We start from the raw sequence: 16,028 nt of genomic DNA, 5'->3' as shown, positions 1-16,028 counted from the left end.
AATCTCATTCTATCATGGCTTGCTGCCATATGTAGGCTTATTTTAAGAGTTGATACCATGAGAGTTCGGCAAGCAAGCCTGTCAAAGGAAGGGATTATGATAAATCAGTTCAGTACAATGACACTGTATGCCATGGACACAATAGTTTTATATCTTGTTTAGCTAGATGGCAGCTTTACTATACACGCCTTATCCAGGCCTGATCTGGCAGTCCATCTCTCCTGAGATTTGTGCAACTTTCTGGCGCATTGTAGGTTTGTCGCGTTTTTGCAGTGGACACATGACGTAACCCAACCAAAACATGAAAACATTGAGTTCAAGGTCTACATTAGATCAGCAAACCTTTAGTACTGTCTCTATCTCTTACTTTAGCCAAACGTCTGACAGAAGGTAAATATTTCATTAACAACCTCTTCCACATCAGAATGGCTTTTTGAACTCAACTACAGAACTTCACTTATTGATTTCAGATTTGGAAAAAAGCGTGGAGTAGATGTAATTGCAAAGTGCTTAAGGGACAGTAAGGAAGCGAGGTATTGTTTCAGTATAGTAGTGCCTCTTGCATTGCATTGAATCTCTGCCTTAATGGCATTGTCTAGGTGTGTGGCTCATAGGGATGGGACAAGCGTATGAGTAAATGTTCAAACTCACAGGGAACATTAATATGTGATGGAACTTGAAGGATTAACTAACAAATTAATTCATTCTTGCATACAATTTCCGCCTACACAAATTGCTTTATTTAGTTGTTTTTTTTTTCAAATTTACATTATGCAAGTTAATTTTACGCTAGCATCTAAATAGCAACTATTTTTTTTCTTAGATTGAAAAAATATGTCATGGGTCAATACTTGCAAAAATAAATAGTAATTTTTATGCAATAACTGTTATATCGTGCTTTGTTAGGCAGTGTGCCATTTCGGGAGTTATGGCTTTGTGCGTGTGATCAGAAGGTTGCTGGGTCAAAACCCTCAGGTGGCAGGGTGATGTCACTGTTGGGCCCTTGAACAGGGCTCTTAATCCCAACTGTCGAGGCCTTCTCCCTGATCGTCACTTGTATGTTGCTTTGGACAAAAATATCTGCTAAACACATGTATAAAATAAATTTATGCAATATCAGAAATTAGTTGTACTCTATGTAGTGGAAAGTGATTAAAACTTCAGTTTTAAGTATTTTTGTGCCGCATGTACATTACAATATTTATAAAGCAAAAAAGGAGTTGAAAATTTACCCAATATAAACTCTAGCCAAATAGAACTTATCTACCATGAGAGTCAGTCAAATAGGTTGGTAGTATTGCCTTGAATTAGGCCATCAGATGCAAAGCAGTGCCAACATATCAGTTGCTTTTGCTGAATATTGTCTCTGTGGACAGGGGCATAGGAGCTGGGCGAAACGGGGGACATGTATCCCCCAGTATTTTAAGTTTGATTCATTCGTTTATTAAGTTGCATCTTCCCCATATCAAACTCCCTCTGAAGTCATTGTCTGTGTAATCCAAAATATTTCCATATAGTGAAATACGAATGTCTTTTTGTGACCAGTTCATATTTGATTTTTTCGTCCTCTTTCATTTTTGTTAACTTTCTCGCAAATATGGCACACTGTTTATGACTGTGTCAAGCAGCAGAGGTGGAAATGATCATGGTTGGCTTGGAGAGCACATGCTGAGCTCATGCAAAAGCAGTGGCAGTAAACTTTATGATTTTTGACATATACTAGATATAGTTGAAAAGGAACATTCTTTAAAATTGCAAAAACTGCAAAGTAGGGCTGCACGATATATCGTTTCAGCATCGTCATCGCGATGTACGCATGTGCAATAGTCACATCGCAGGATGTGCGATGTTAAGTAACGCAAATTAAATTAAGCGGCGTGGACAACGCTTTTGGTGTTTTTGCTGAACTAACAAATGTCACATTGTTCTTATTCTTAAACAATCCACAAAAGTCTGTCTAACATAATTTAAATCAATTTAAAGGTTTTTGGATACGGAGTCGACATGCAGCTTTGCACCGGCAGCTAACAAACATGTCGATCACAGAACGAACCACCAAGCACAAGCATTCTAACCATTTAACCCAGCGTTATTTTGTCACTCATGTTAACTCTCATATGCGATAAGCTTCCATAGTTTAATGCTCATGCTCTGTTTAGTACTGATTAAGTTATCATTACCATTATATTTCGGCTAAATCAGGTCAATCTTTCTAGAATGATTAATTATACCAATAGAGCAGCGGTCACTAACAGGCGGACCGCGCCGGACCTGGACCCATAAGCTGTCCCATACGGACCTGGACCGATAGCCAAAACAGAAAGTTATGATTTAAAACCTGATGGGGCCCTTCTATTTTAACCGGCACAGCTTTTGTAGTCTTTTCGGTAGTGGTTTAGCACTAGAACTGCCGCTTCCCACACCAATGCACGTGAAACGCCTTTAACTGCGAAGTATAGTTCGGCGTATGCAGCCCTTTGTCTGCGCTAATGTGCCATTAGTGTTAATAACAGCAGCAAAGCAACAAAAAAGTCGTAATGTTCCTAAGAGAGTGGCTGGTCTGTCCTGAAATCATATAGCTGAAAAGTTTTCAAATACAGTATGTATTATATAACATGTTGGATAAATAGACATAGTTTATTGGTGATTTCATGTGTGTGGAAGTTTCCGCTTTTTAACATATGTATAAAGTAATATTATCTGTTATATAGATCAACTCAGGTGAAACAAAAATTGTACGTTTTCAGCATCTGGCACGCCACTCATGATTTCAGACTTGCGCAGGAAATCTTACAGGAAATCTATATTATTCCATTATAAACCTAAAATGAGCTATGTCAAAAGTGTGTTTACATGGTTAAATACAAAAGCATACTATTTACAAGGTAAGAACTGTTACATGTGTGTGCAGACATCTCGAATTGAATTGCACTGAATTAATTTGATTTGACAGTCAGGTACTGATTACATGCAATGTTGATACAACTGATATGCTACTTAAATATACATCACACTAAATAGTTAGATATTATGATAACAACAACAACAACAACAGATTTATTTTTGTATAGCGCATTATCACAACATTACATCGTCTCAAAGCGCTTTACAGCATCCGCACCCAAAGCCCCCAGTGAGTAAGCCATAGGCGACAGTGGCAAGGAAAAACTCCCTAGAAGGAAGAAACCTTGGGAGGGACCAGACTCAAAGGGGGAGCCCATCCTCCAGGGGCCGACAGGGAGACAATGATCTTCCGGACCTTTGCTTCAAGAAATTTTCTCTAACTGGACCTCTTTAAATTTTAGTTGAATACCCCTGCAATAGAGCTATTGAACTAATTAGAATTTTTAAAATCCCAATATCGCAATATATATCGCAGAAAGAATAAATATTGCAATGTGATTTATTCCCAATATCGTGCTGCCCTACTGCAAAGTTTTGTTTCCTGTGATACAGTAAAAATGCTTTAGTAAAACTGTTTTAGCTTTTAGCTTGATGATCACAACTAGACTTGGGCGGTATTGTGGTAATACAGTAATACTTGGTATTTTGGATGTTTGGGGCGGGTGGTCTCCGACAGTAAAATGTGCTGTTTCATGAAATTCTATCATGTGGGACACCCCCTTCCCTTTCCGTGAATTTTATTAGCAATATTTCAGAATACAGAAATAGCATTGCTTTTGAAAATTATGCGGTATAATATCCAGGCGTATGGTGGTATGCATGGGTGATTTTTACCAGGGTTTATTATTTTTATTTATTTGTTTACTTACTTACACATTTATTAATATGAATAAATGTACTCATCTTGCACCCTCTGGAAGAAAAACCTAGTCGCATATGACTGTATGAAAAATTGATACCATCCAGGCCTAATCTCAACTCAGCGGTCTTATTCATCTGATAACATTCAAATCTAGTTCTTTTACAGCTGTGATATTATGTATAACAATAGCATTTCGAATCGCTTTGATGCTGTTCACATGAGTTTGCTATTATAAGAAGGTATAAAAAATAAGTAGCTGTAGGAAGTACTTTGCCCATATTGGCCAAGAGTTTAGAGGTATTGCAGCTGTAGCGTATGTTGTTAATTTGCCCTATGAACATCAGAGACCAGAAAAACTGGTAACAGGGTGGGGAACTGACGTCAGCAGGATACCTACTAGTGTGAAGATTTGCTAGGCTGTAGAAACTTCTTTAAAAACTGTTTCTGTTATTAAAAACCTGAGTGTTGCATTGGTAGCACTGAGCTGATTTCGAGTCGTCTGCTGGTATGGTGATGGTATTGTATGACCTACTTGATGTTGATTGTGGAAGGATTCAGGTTGCACGTTGTCAGTGCTCCAAGCCTAGGGCAGTGTTTCCCAAGCCAGTCCTCGGGGACCCGCAGACGTTTCACGTTTTTGTGAAAATGTAGACTCTGGTAGGGAGCTGAGATGACCAACTGGGGGTCCCAGAGGAGCAGGTTGGGAAACACTGGTCTAGAGAAATGGGCGGAATGGAGTAGTAGGAGGATAAGCAGAAATATGAGCATTAAAGACAGAACGAACACACACACGCACGCAATAATAAACACCAGCACAGAACGCTGCACCAGTATTTCTGATTGAGGGAGCCTCGCCCTAGGAATGGGGTTTCAGTTTATATTTAAGTTCATTAAAGAATAATGGGACTTTCTTAAACCTATACATAAATAGATGAATTCTGTTTTGGTGACTTTCTCTTTTTAATATGTAATTTGTGCCATTCCAGGTCCCATAAGCAGTATATTGGTAAACACATATGGCTGCAGACCAATTATGATGATGGGTGGAGTCCTTTGTGCAATTGGAATGATTTCAGCATCTTTCTGCAACAAGGTAGTAGAACTTTACGTTTGCATTGGAGTTATTGGAGGTAAGTGTGAATAAATTACAATATATCTAGACAAAAATTGCTTTTAAAGAGTAAGAAATACATGTATCTCTTGATAGGTCAATATCATGTTATTATTTAATCATTATTTCCTGCAGGATGTTAGATGAGTTGTATCAATATTCTGCACTCAGCAGCTAATTTCTTAGGTACACCTGCTTGTTTAATGCTAACATTCAACTGCTTATATCAAGAAAGAATCATGTGGTTACGACACTAAGCACACAGACAACGTCAAATGGTTCATTTACTGTTCATCAAAGATTTAGAGTGAGTTGTGAGTGTCATTTAAACAATTTTGAGTGTAGTGTGTTTATTGGTGCCATCTCAGCATCTAGCATTTTAGAAACAACCAACCTCTAGGTGACACTGTGTGTTGACTATAGAAGATGTTGCTATAAAGGGGGTCCTCTCCCAGTACTAGTGAGGTTTAAAGTGGCCTCTGAGTGCATGTTATACTGCCCATATATGCTCTTTCCTCTTCTAGGTTTGGGCCTAGCCTTCAACCTCCAGCCTGCTCTAACAATGATTGGGAAATATTTCTTCAAGAAGCGGCCGATAGCCAATGGGCTAGCTATGGCAGGCAGTCCCGTGTTCCTAAGCACGCTGGCTCCTCTCAACCAGTATCTTTTCAATTCCTTTGGCTGGAGGGGGAGCTTCCTCATTCTAGGTGGCTTGCTACTAAATTGCTGTGTGGCTGGGTCCCTGATGAGGCCGCTGGAGCCGCCCCCTGGCAAAAAGGAAAAGGATAGCTCAGCCACGGATGCTTCTGTGCAGAAGAAAGAGAAACAGACCGCCTGGAAGACAGTCAACAAGTATCTTGACCTCTCGCTTTTCAAACACAGGGGCTTCCTTATCTACTTATCAGGGAATGTTATCATGTTTCTTGGTTTCTTTGCCCCAATTGTGTTCCTTGCTGCCTATGCTAAAGATATGGGTGTCGATGAATACTCAGCAGCTTTCCTGCTGTCTATTCTAGCCTTTGTGGACATGTTTGCTAGGCCATCTATGGGACTGCTGGCAAACACCAAATGGATTCGACCAAAGATTCAGTATTTTTTCAGCTTTGCTATACTGTATAATGGGATTTGCCATATACTTTGCCCATTTGTGAATGACTACAGTGGCCTAGTTGTGTACGCAGTGTTCTTTGGTTTTGCTTTCGGGATGGTCAGTTCAGTCCTCTTTGAAACATTGATGGACCTCGTTGGTGCTCAGCGGTTCTCAAGTGCCGTTGGCCTGGTCACCATTGTCGAGTGCTGCCCTGTCCTCATAGGCCCACCACTGGCAGGTAAGGAATGAAGTTATGGTATGCATTTGTTTCGGTTTGCATCGTGAGTAATTTATCTAATAATTTCACTTAATTGATAAATGAAGGTTTTGGAATGTGATAATTGTATTTATTACACATGTATTAAGTATTATGTACATACTATAGTACAAATAAGTCTTTAGTTATTTATCTTGCTCATTTTCTTAAAGGGGCCTTATTATGTTCATTTTTACTGTTTATAATTTAATTTTTGAGGTCTAGTTGAATAGATTTACATGCTTCAATGTTTCAAAAACATTATTTTTCTCATACTGTACATCACTATTCACCCTGTATCTCTGTCTGAAATGCTCTATTAGAGCTCTAAGCCCCACCCCCGATGAGTCCAGTGTGCTCTGATCGGTTATCTTGCCTGATTGGTCAGATTGCCCTACAGGTTCCGCCCCCTATCTTGTAGTCTGTAGACAGATCATTGCAGGTAGGCTGGCAATAAGGATTGTGTTACAAGGTGACCTCACCATGTCACAAAGGTAAGGGCTGGAAACCCAACAAGGTGTTTCAGGCAGGTTAGACAAGAGTGGTTTCTGTGATGAGTTACTGCCTTTGTCAAGTACTTTGCAGACCGTTTACATGCGCATAAAAGTATATAACACTAGAGGAAAGGGGCACACTGGAAAAACATAATATGACCCCTTTAAAAATACATTGAAATGCTACACAACACTATTAAGAGAAAAATTTCTCGAGATTAGGAATATGAAGAAATATGGACAAAACTATATTGATCTGTATAAATGAGTCAGGCCTCAGAGAATCTAGCAATAGGACCCCAATCGCCCATAATTAATCTCACTGTATTTGTTGTCGCTGTAATATGTATGTCTTTATTGACACTCGGATTGGTCTGTCAACAGGCAAGCTGGTCGACATCACCAAGAACTACAAATACATGTACTTCTGCTGTGGAGCCGTGGTGATCCTTTCCAGTATCTGGCTGTTCATAGGGAATGCCATTAACTACAGACTGCTGGACCGAGAGCGCAAACAAAAGAAGCAGACCCAGGACGCTGATGGCGGTAACCAGAGGGACGTGGAAGGTGACCCTGAGGTCATGGATAACCTCTGTGATGACTCTCAGAAGGAGGAGCAACCCATGCAGCGGGAAACGAATATTTAAGCACTTTCCAGTGTTTCGAGTGTCCTGAGGTGTTACTTCCCAATGGCGTGTGCTGTTCCCATAGCGCCCGCACATAGGCTAATATATAGACAAAACACTGCCAAAGAAATGGCAGGGTCTGTAACATTGAGAGACATTGTATTCAGTGATGCTTTAAACTGCATTTTAAATGAAGCGAACGTACATACCGTGTGGTCAAGATATTAGCGGCTTGAGTTCAGTGGTCCAGGTGGAAAGCCCTCTGCCCCTTTGCTTCCAGCGGCAAATTCTATTATACGTAAAGTTCATGTTGCTAATCTCCTAAACCGTGTCTTCTTATTAATTGGACTGAATGATCATTGGCTAACGAAAAGCACGGATTGCACCGGGCAGACAGCTGTGGTAGTGTTGTTGTAGCTTGTTTTTGTGGATATACGCAAACTATTGAAGTAACACATTTGGAATTCATAAGCAATATTATATCTTGAATTGTTAGCGATGTTTGTTTACTCATTTATTAGATCCTTGACAAAGGCAGCATGTTTAGATGTCTAACACCCTTAATCCCTTATATATGCCTTAAGTTAGAAGATATGACCATTTTTAATATGACTTAAATGACAAAAATTTGTATGCAATTATTATACCCTGAAAATAATGGCGAATCATAATGTGAACATTTAATTAGTTAGTGGCCCAATTTAGACAAAACCTTTCTTTTTTCTTCTCAGGTTCCTGCCTGTTGTTCGCAATGCCACAACTAAATGTGAATACATTTTTATTCACATTAACAGTTTTAAACATTTTTCATTATTAGTTAACACTAACAGCATTTTAAGGTTATTTAAAGTCTTTTTTTATTAAACAAATCTTATTTATAATTTTCCCTAGCTTCTAGTAATAGTATATTTTATGAGTACAAATGCTTCAGGTCTGTGTCATCTCAAGGATGATAGTGGTGGTGTCTAACTTAGACTGCATTTAGGCTAAACTAGGGACAAATTAGAATGTTGAACTTCCCAGAAACATGTTCCACTCTACACATTTATAAAGGATGTGTGATGTTCTTGTGACTGATATTACTGCCATTAAAGGCAGTTATTGTTCCTGCAGGGAAACTTACTGATCCATTTGTAAGCCCAACACTTAATTAGCATCTGAAGAATAGGAGCAATTTATGCTCTGTAAGGTGTCCTTGGGTTTTTGAAAGGCGCCCAAAAATAAAATGTATTATTATTATTATTTCTAAACTTGTGTCCAAATTCAAAAGGAAAAAACTTGAGCGATTTCTAAAATCTTTGCGCCAGTTACAGAAAGCATTTTGGCAGCAAAACAACCTGGGTAAATAGTAAATAAATGTAAAAATTTGAAAGAAATCATGAAAGGTGATAGTGCTTCATACGTGTGGATGAGTGCAGGTATCTTTTTGAGTGTGAGCTGCAATTACAAACCTGACCACGATACAATTTCAGAAGTGATGGAAATGCAACAGGAAACATGGCCTGGGAATTTCACTATAATTTATAATTTATTGCAGTTTGCCTGTAATATATTACCAAGGCGTCACCTTCTCAGCCGAATCTCTTTACTTGAATCTTAAAATGAATGTGTTTAAGAAGCTCTCACACCTGCCGACCATGTGTTTGAAAGCAAATGGATGCAGCACAGTTGCACCAGGAAAAGTTCTCTTATTTTCTTCTAGAAGTGACAGTGTTTAATATTTCTTTGGAATATTAAGAATGGTCACATGCTGTATGTCAGCAGTTATCCAAGATGAACTGGGGATTTGTTTTATTCAAAATATTCAAGCAAAACATTGTCTGACATTTCTTTGTGCCATGATCTTTTTCTGTAATGCTGTGTGTTGTCTGTTATGTTGTCAGCACCTGTAATTCTAAACTAACCCAAATGTGATGTTAGTAATGCAAAATTTGTATTTATTTTTTTATATTTTGTTACTTCAGATGTATGTTTCATGTTTCGTAAGGCAAATATATTCACTTTATTGTAAATATGCTTTTAATTTAAGAGCCACATGATGTTGTAATCTTATAAACCGTCATCCTAATTTTTTGATTAAATTTTTGAAATTACAGAAATGAAGGTTATTTATACAGGTAATTGTATCCCATTAGCCTTATTATATATAACATATTTGCCGCTTCAATTTGAAGTATTTAATCATTTAGGCATATTAACAACAACAAAGTGAAATATATAAATGTAAATACTGTAAGATAGGGAGGAATGGATGTCCCAGGTTTAATGAGACTTGTTTTGGTTGGGGGCTACACACCCCAAGGTGCAGGGATGGGAGATGGAGGGGGGACATAATTTGGCATTTTTGGGGTTTGGTTACAAATAGAAAAGCTGTTTTACATTCTGCAAAAGGAGTCTAGTAGATGGGCATTGGGACTACAGAGGTAACATCAACAAAGGTATTTTTATTTTATGTTATTTTATATGTGGTTAGGTGACGGAATTGCTCATCACCTGACAATCCTGGGGCATCCATGCTCCTAAATTATATTATACGTATCGCATATACTATGCCATACAGGATGGCTCAAAAGTAGAGTAGCAGTTAAACTGTTGTTGTTTTCTGAATAACTTTATTAAAGAGTTAAACCATGCACACATTAAAATTGAAATAAAAAAATTTCTACCATAACAGTGTTTTAGAAATTGAAAAGTAGGAAATTAAATGGTAAACATAAGCGTGAGATCATGAACATTACAATCCTTATACAAATGTTGTGCACTTAAAGTGATATTACTGTAAACCTACTTTTGAGCCACCCTACGTTATAATACATCTTTTAATTGTAAACAGGGTAAAAAATTTTAACCTCATGTTTTTTCGATGGGCTTGAAATTAAAATTGATCGCTCAGTTTAACTGGGGTCAAATATTCCATGTAATAAAAATAACACCTTTCTTTTGGGTAGTATTAATAGCACTATGTGGCAAGTAATCATTCGATTCAGATGTATATTTCTCCACACTTTGGGAAAGTATGGTAGTTTTACAGGTTTAACATTCAGTAAACTGCCTGTTTTATTTTTTTCTTGAAATGACAGGTAAAAGTATGCATTGAAAAATACACTATTAAGTAAGAAGAGACTTGTAGCTAATTTCCAATACCTATCCACCATGTCATCTTATAATTATGTTTCAATGAATGCATGAATATGTAAAAAAAAAAAAAAGTTAATTTGGTCTCCTTAAAATAGTGCCTTATAAATATTTGAATTTAAATGGCTACATATATTTTTCACAGGTACATGCTTGTGAGGGAAAGAGACACCAAATTGTAACATCATTTTTTTGTATTTTAATGCTTTTGATATTTACAATTTCTGTAGCCACAGTTTTATCACATGTATGTTTTGAGTGAATGTTTCAGCATTAATTATGGTCACATGGTGTGTAAATTAGGTATAAAGTTTAATTGATAGCTAAAAAACCATGTTGACAATGGATGTTAATTTGTTTTTTTTTTGGTGAGCGATTATAATGTTGTAGTTCTTAATTCACTACTCAAAAAACGTTTTGACTGGGTTTTAACTTGGTATAAAAAGTATTAATTTGTTGCTCTAAACTATTACATGTTATGCAGATTTTTTACTACCTCTTTAAACTTCTCTGGTTTTGTTGTAGAGAAACTCCAGAAGCTTTGCTAGCCACATTTAAGCAATGGACGTGTCTAAATCAGTTTCAGTACTACAAACCTAGGAAATTAAGTCGAATGCACTTGTGAAGATCAGCCATTTCCAGTATTTTGTGAAAATGTTTCTCATGTTTTGTTTTGAAATTAATTTCACCTGTTTTTTCTGAACCAATACTAGGTGTAAACATGACAACAAATAATTATTTGTATTACAACAAAACTTCCTTGATTGTTTGAATTACTGTAATGACTGCTTAGCTACATTTACAGTAAGTCCATCATTATTTGAACATTTTAAATGGGTTTTGATAATTGTAAATAAATGTTTAACAGGACTGTTTAAAAAGCTGCTATGCCACGCTCTGTACATCAAAGTTTGAGAAATACTTTTCAGAGGGCCAGGAAGGGTATTGACTTCCACATCATTCATTTAATTAGCTGTTCTGCTGTACTAATCTAGGTCGCTCTGAGACTGAATGGAGGAATTCTAGAAATAGTTACCGACCCCAGAATGATCCTTATCCGTGATTCTTTTGTAAAATGTTATCTCTCATTCAAAGATGCAGAGAACTGATTAATATGCAAGTTCATCTTCAGGGAGGACAACAGTTAGTCTTGACTCCTTTAGAAAATACTCGTAAGAAAGATTACCTTCTATTTTTGATAAGACATATACTTTAGGTCACGCGAGCCTTTAGACATGTCTAAGTTGCTGAAGTTCTAGGCAAAAGCAGTTCTATGTAAAAAAATATTTTGCCGTCAATACATGGGGCATTGTTATAGATAGCTGGAACTACAGAACATTCCAGATGTTCAATAAACCACTGCAGAATTAATGTGGTTTGCATCATCAGTCATATACTTTGAATAAAACCCAAAGTGTTGATTTATATTTGAAATAATTTGCTGAAATATACTGTTTTTCATAATCTGGATGTATACAGGGCAATGTAAATAATAACATGCACAAGGGACATTTTATTTCAACAGGCCAATACTAAAAACTGGACTAAAACAGGGAATTAGATCAGATTCACAAAATGAACAAGTTCTACATGCTTGTAGACATGAGTTCAAGTGAAATGCGACATCTAGAAGAAACCCACGGGGAAGTGCTGCAAGGCTAACCCTTTGCAATGGGGGAAAGCCTGGCCAAACCTTCAGGGCAACACAAGGTCCCACTGATGGTGAAACTCGGATTGCTGGATTCAAAAAAGTGCTGTCATTACACCAAGTGTTCCAGTACCCTCAGCTTTGCCAAACCACAGTCAAACGTGACGGTAGCATGACCATCTCGCTGGCTAAAACTAAAACTTACAGATATGTTCAGTTTGTATTGCAAACTGACGATACATAGAAGAAAATGTTCAAGTAAGCGGGCCTAGTGAACCTTATGCTCAAAGAAGTGACCAAAGTAGAAAAGCCACCTTACAGTCTGTGTGTAAACGGCCACAGGCATCGTAACTTGTCAAGTTTGCTTTCTGTTCTCATTCAATAGCTCCTTTTGCTTTAATGTTAAATCTTTCATGTTTATATGTTGAATATAATTAAGAGTATTCTTAATATTTTTAACGCCTGCTGATTTTTAATTTGTTAAGGTTTCAATTTTTTGGTTGCTGAAGGAAAAGGTCATATATCTCGGGTCCCTGAAGTTCCATTCAAGCTGTTGCTTATTTGGGACCATTTAGCTCCATCAGTAAACCAGTCCAGTCATAGTTGGGTGCAGCGTCTATCTCACTCTTCAGAAAGACTATGCCACTGAAAATTCTTGTATATGATGTTGTCAGTTTTGCAAACATGACATGTACCTAAGTGCCATGCACTGGGCTGGCATCTTATTCAATGTTTTCCTATAGGCTTGTACTTCCTGAGGTAGGCCTTGTGAGTTTGTTTTTTTTTTTTTAAATATACACTCATATATTTCATCTGCATTATGTTTAATGTGTTTACTGTTCATCGTTGGTTTAAGTGGGTAAGTGGGATGAACAAGCAAAAAGTTAATGACAGTGAAGTTAATCCAAGTAAGCTCATTTAATTTAAACTGTCATTGTATGCAGTTGGGGTGGAGAAAAATCAGTTCATTTATAAATCTTAGGGGTGGTGACTTTCACCTAAGATTTAGTTTAAAAAATGTTGTTAAAATATCAATTTAAACAAAAAAAAAAACACAAAAATGTCTGCAATGATTTGCGTATGTTTTAAAACCTCCTGCATAATATTGTGTAGGTCCCCCTTGTGCCACTAGAACAGCTCTGATCCATCCCGGTATAGATTTCACAAGACCTGTAAGGTGTCCTGTGGTATTTGGTACCAAGTCGCTAGCAGCAAGATCCTTTAAATCCTGTAATTCTAAGTTCACACTACATTACTTTCAAGGTCATTAGGTCACTGTACCAGTCACACTACTCAACTAATCTTGTAATCGAGAATCTTGAAGTTGTGGTTTACACACTACAATAATCAGCAATAGGAGGTAACACTACAAGATCTTTCAACAGGGGGAATCCCCAAGAAGTCTGTCTCCAGACTATGTTTTGTCATTAAAACATACGTGAGAACTGGGAAATGACAGTTCTCCCATTAGTGTCAACATGCTAGAAATCAATAAAACACTTTCATCAAATTACAACATATGATCTTCATTTACAGATCTGTGGCAAATTAACCCTTGTATACATAAGATATATACATGCATAAATAAGCCACAAATAACAGTGACGCCAACAGTAAACTTTTATTGAATAGTTACTAAACTAATTGAACTTTTTACACCTCTCCCCCCTGTGTCTTGCATTTTCATTGGCTGTAACTCATTGCCAATTGCAATTGGGTCACAAAACATTTCATACTACAGGATTTGGAGTTGGCGATACTTTCAGATAATTAGCCTGAAAGATACACTATATGGGCAAAAGTAATGGAACACACATCTCAGTTACTGAATTCAGCTATTTCATTCTGACCCATTGGCACAAGTGTATGAAATCAAGCACCTAGCCATGCAGTCAGGTTTACAAACATTTATGAAAGAATGAGTCGTTCTGAAGAGCTCAGTGAATTCAAGCCTGGTACTGTCATATGATGTCAACTTTGCAATAAGTTAGTTTGTGAAATTTCATCTCTACTAGAGATGGTCAACTTTAAGTGATATTATTAAAAACTGGAAGTGTTTAGGAACAACAGAAATTCAACCATGAAGTGGCAGACCACAAAATGTAACAGTTGTGTTGTAGTACTCGAGACCAGTCTTAAGACCACTTTTTTGCGGTCTTGGTCTCATTGGACGTAGTGGTGGCTCTGTGTCAGCAACTGAAAGGCTGCTGGTTAGAACATAAGAAATTTAAAAACGAGAGGAGGCCATTCGGCCCATCAAGCTCATTTGGGGAGAGCATAACTAATATCTCAGAGTTGTTAAAATCTTATCTAGCTCTGATTTAAAGGAACCCAGGGTTTTAGCTTGCGCTACACTAGTAGGAAGACTATTCCATACCCTTTACACATTGTGTAAAGAAGTGCTTTCTCAAATTCATTTTAAAATGTTCTGCTAATTTCCAAATCTCGTGATGGCCCAGAGTGATTCAACTCTGTTGGGCCCTTGAGCAAGGCAAGCAATTGCTTCATCCTGTGTATGACGTTAATCTACATCCAACCCTCTAAGGAGGTCCTCCAACTATCAAATATAATGCAGAGTCAGATCAGTCTGGCATCCAAACCCTGTTTCAGGAACATTTGTTGTGGAGATGACATCCTCAGACCCAGAAACAGTAAAAGCATTTAACCCTAGCTTTTGTTGGGTAACCCTAATTTGGGAACTTATACTTATTATCAAACCCAGCTAAATTGTGGTTTCCCAGGATACAGGACCAAAGAACTATCATAAGAACTCATGTGGAGATCTGTAACAGCCATAAGCTTTCTATCCTTAACCTTAACTGTGGTTAGATAATTTGGGGAAATAGGGTTGCAGAACAGGCCTTTGTGAAATATGAAAAATGTTATGAAACCCAGCTAAATTGTGGTTTCCCTGGTCACATCCTTGCATGTCTGTAAAAGTCGTAACCTTTCTAACCCTAACCCTAGCTGTCATGATGGCAGGCAGAGCAGGGAACGGACAATCAGGATCCGGGTCAAGGAGCTTCAGGAATACGGGGTTTATTAGAAGACACGAGCAGACAGGGCATAACCAGGCACATGACATTAATGACGGAACTGGGGATACATACTCTGATGTGGACTTAAATACACAGGACTTAATGAAACAACAAGAAACATCTGATAACATTGGGGTTTCACATGAGGTTAATGAGGGGGCCGTGGCACACAGGAGGATCGTATGAGCTGGGCGTGACACTAGCTTTGGTTGGCTAACCCTAGTTTGGGGACTTAGGTTTATACAACACTTACTTGGAAAATATGACAAATGTTATCAAAGCCAAGCTAATTTGTGGTTTCCCTTGATACAGGGCCATAGTACTTTTACATAAAAACATATGGAAAATTTGTAAAAGCTATATCCTTTCTGACCCTTACTTTAGCTTTGGTTGGCTAACTTTAAATGTTTTGAAATAGGATTACACAGCAGGCCCTTGAAAAGTATGTAATGTGTTACAAAATCCAGCTAAATCATGGTTTCCCTGGACACGGGGCCAAATAACAGTCATAAAAACATGTTTGGAAATCTGTAAAAGCCACAACCTTTCTAACCCTAACCCTAACTTTGGTTGGCTAACCATAATTTGGTCACTTGTGGTACAAAGGGGCACAAAAGGCCCTGGAAAAGTACGAAAAATGTTCAAACCCAGATAAATTGAGATTTGGATATGGAGCCTCAGAACTATCATAAAAACACCTTTCGATGTTTGTGAAAACTGTAACTTTTCTATTCCTAAACAATTATTTACAAGTCAGGGAGTATACCACGACTGATATTTTAACACAAAGAGCATCATACCTTGATCCAGTCCTGTACCATTCTGAGTACTATGATGCCCCTCAGATGCAATTGCCCTGGACTT

The 16,028-nt window shown here is 37.6% G+C and overlaps 1 protein-coding gene across 4 annotated transcripts in view; it reads left to right on the top strand.

Moving 5' to 3' along the window:
- Nucleotides 1-11,849, top strand: part of LOC111847003 (monocarboxylate transporter 2-like) — a 34,603-nt gene extending 22,754 nt beyond the window's left edge. For all 4 annotated transcript variants that reach the window (XM_023817805.2, XM_023817802.2, XM_023817804.2 and 1 more), the window contains exons 3-5: nucleotides 4,753-4,896; nucleotides 5,402-6,205; nucleotides 7,102-11,849. In XM_023817805.2, the coding sequence (XP_023673573.2) occupies nucleotides 4,753-4,896; nucleotides 5,402-6,205; nucleotides 7,102-7,364 (1,211 nt within the window). In that variant the 3' untranslated portion in view covers nucleotides 7,365-11,849. The remainder of the gene's footprint in view (nucleotides 1-4,752; nucleotides 4,897-5,401; nucleotides 6,206-7,101) is intronic.
- Nucleotides 11,850-16,028: the final 4,179 nt, after the last annotated feature.

Source organism: Paramormyrops kingsleyae, chromosome 1 (assembly GCF_048594095.1).
Source record: "Paramormyrops kingsleyae isolate MSU_618 chromosome 1, PKINGS_0.4, whole genome shotgun sequence".
NCBI lineage: Eukaryota > Metazoa > Chordata > Actinopteri > Osteoglossiformes > Mormyridae > Paramormyrops > Paramormyrops kingsleyae.
The sequence above is the reverse complement of the archived record's forward strand: the minus strand, read 5'-3'. Positions and strand labels throughout refer to the sequence as shown.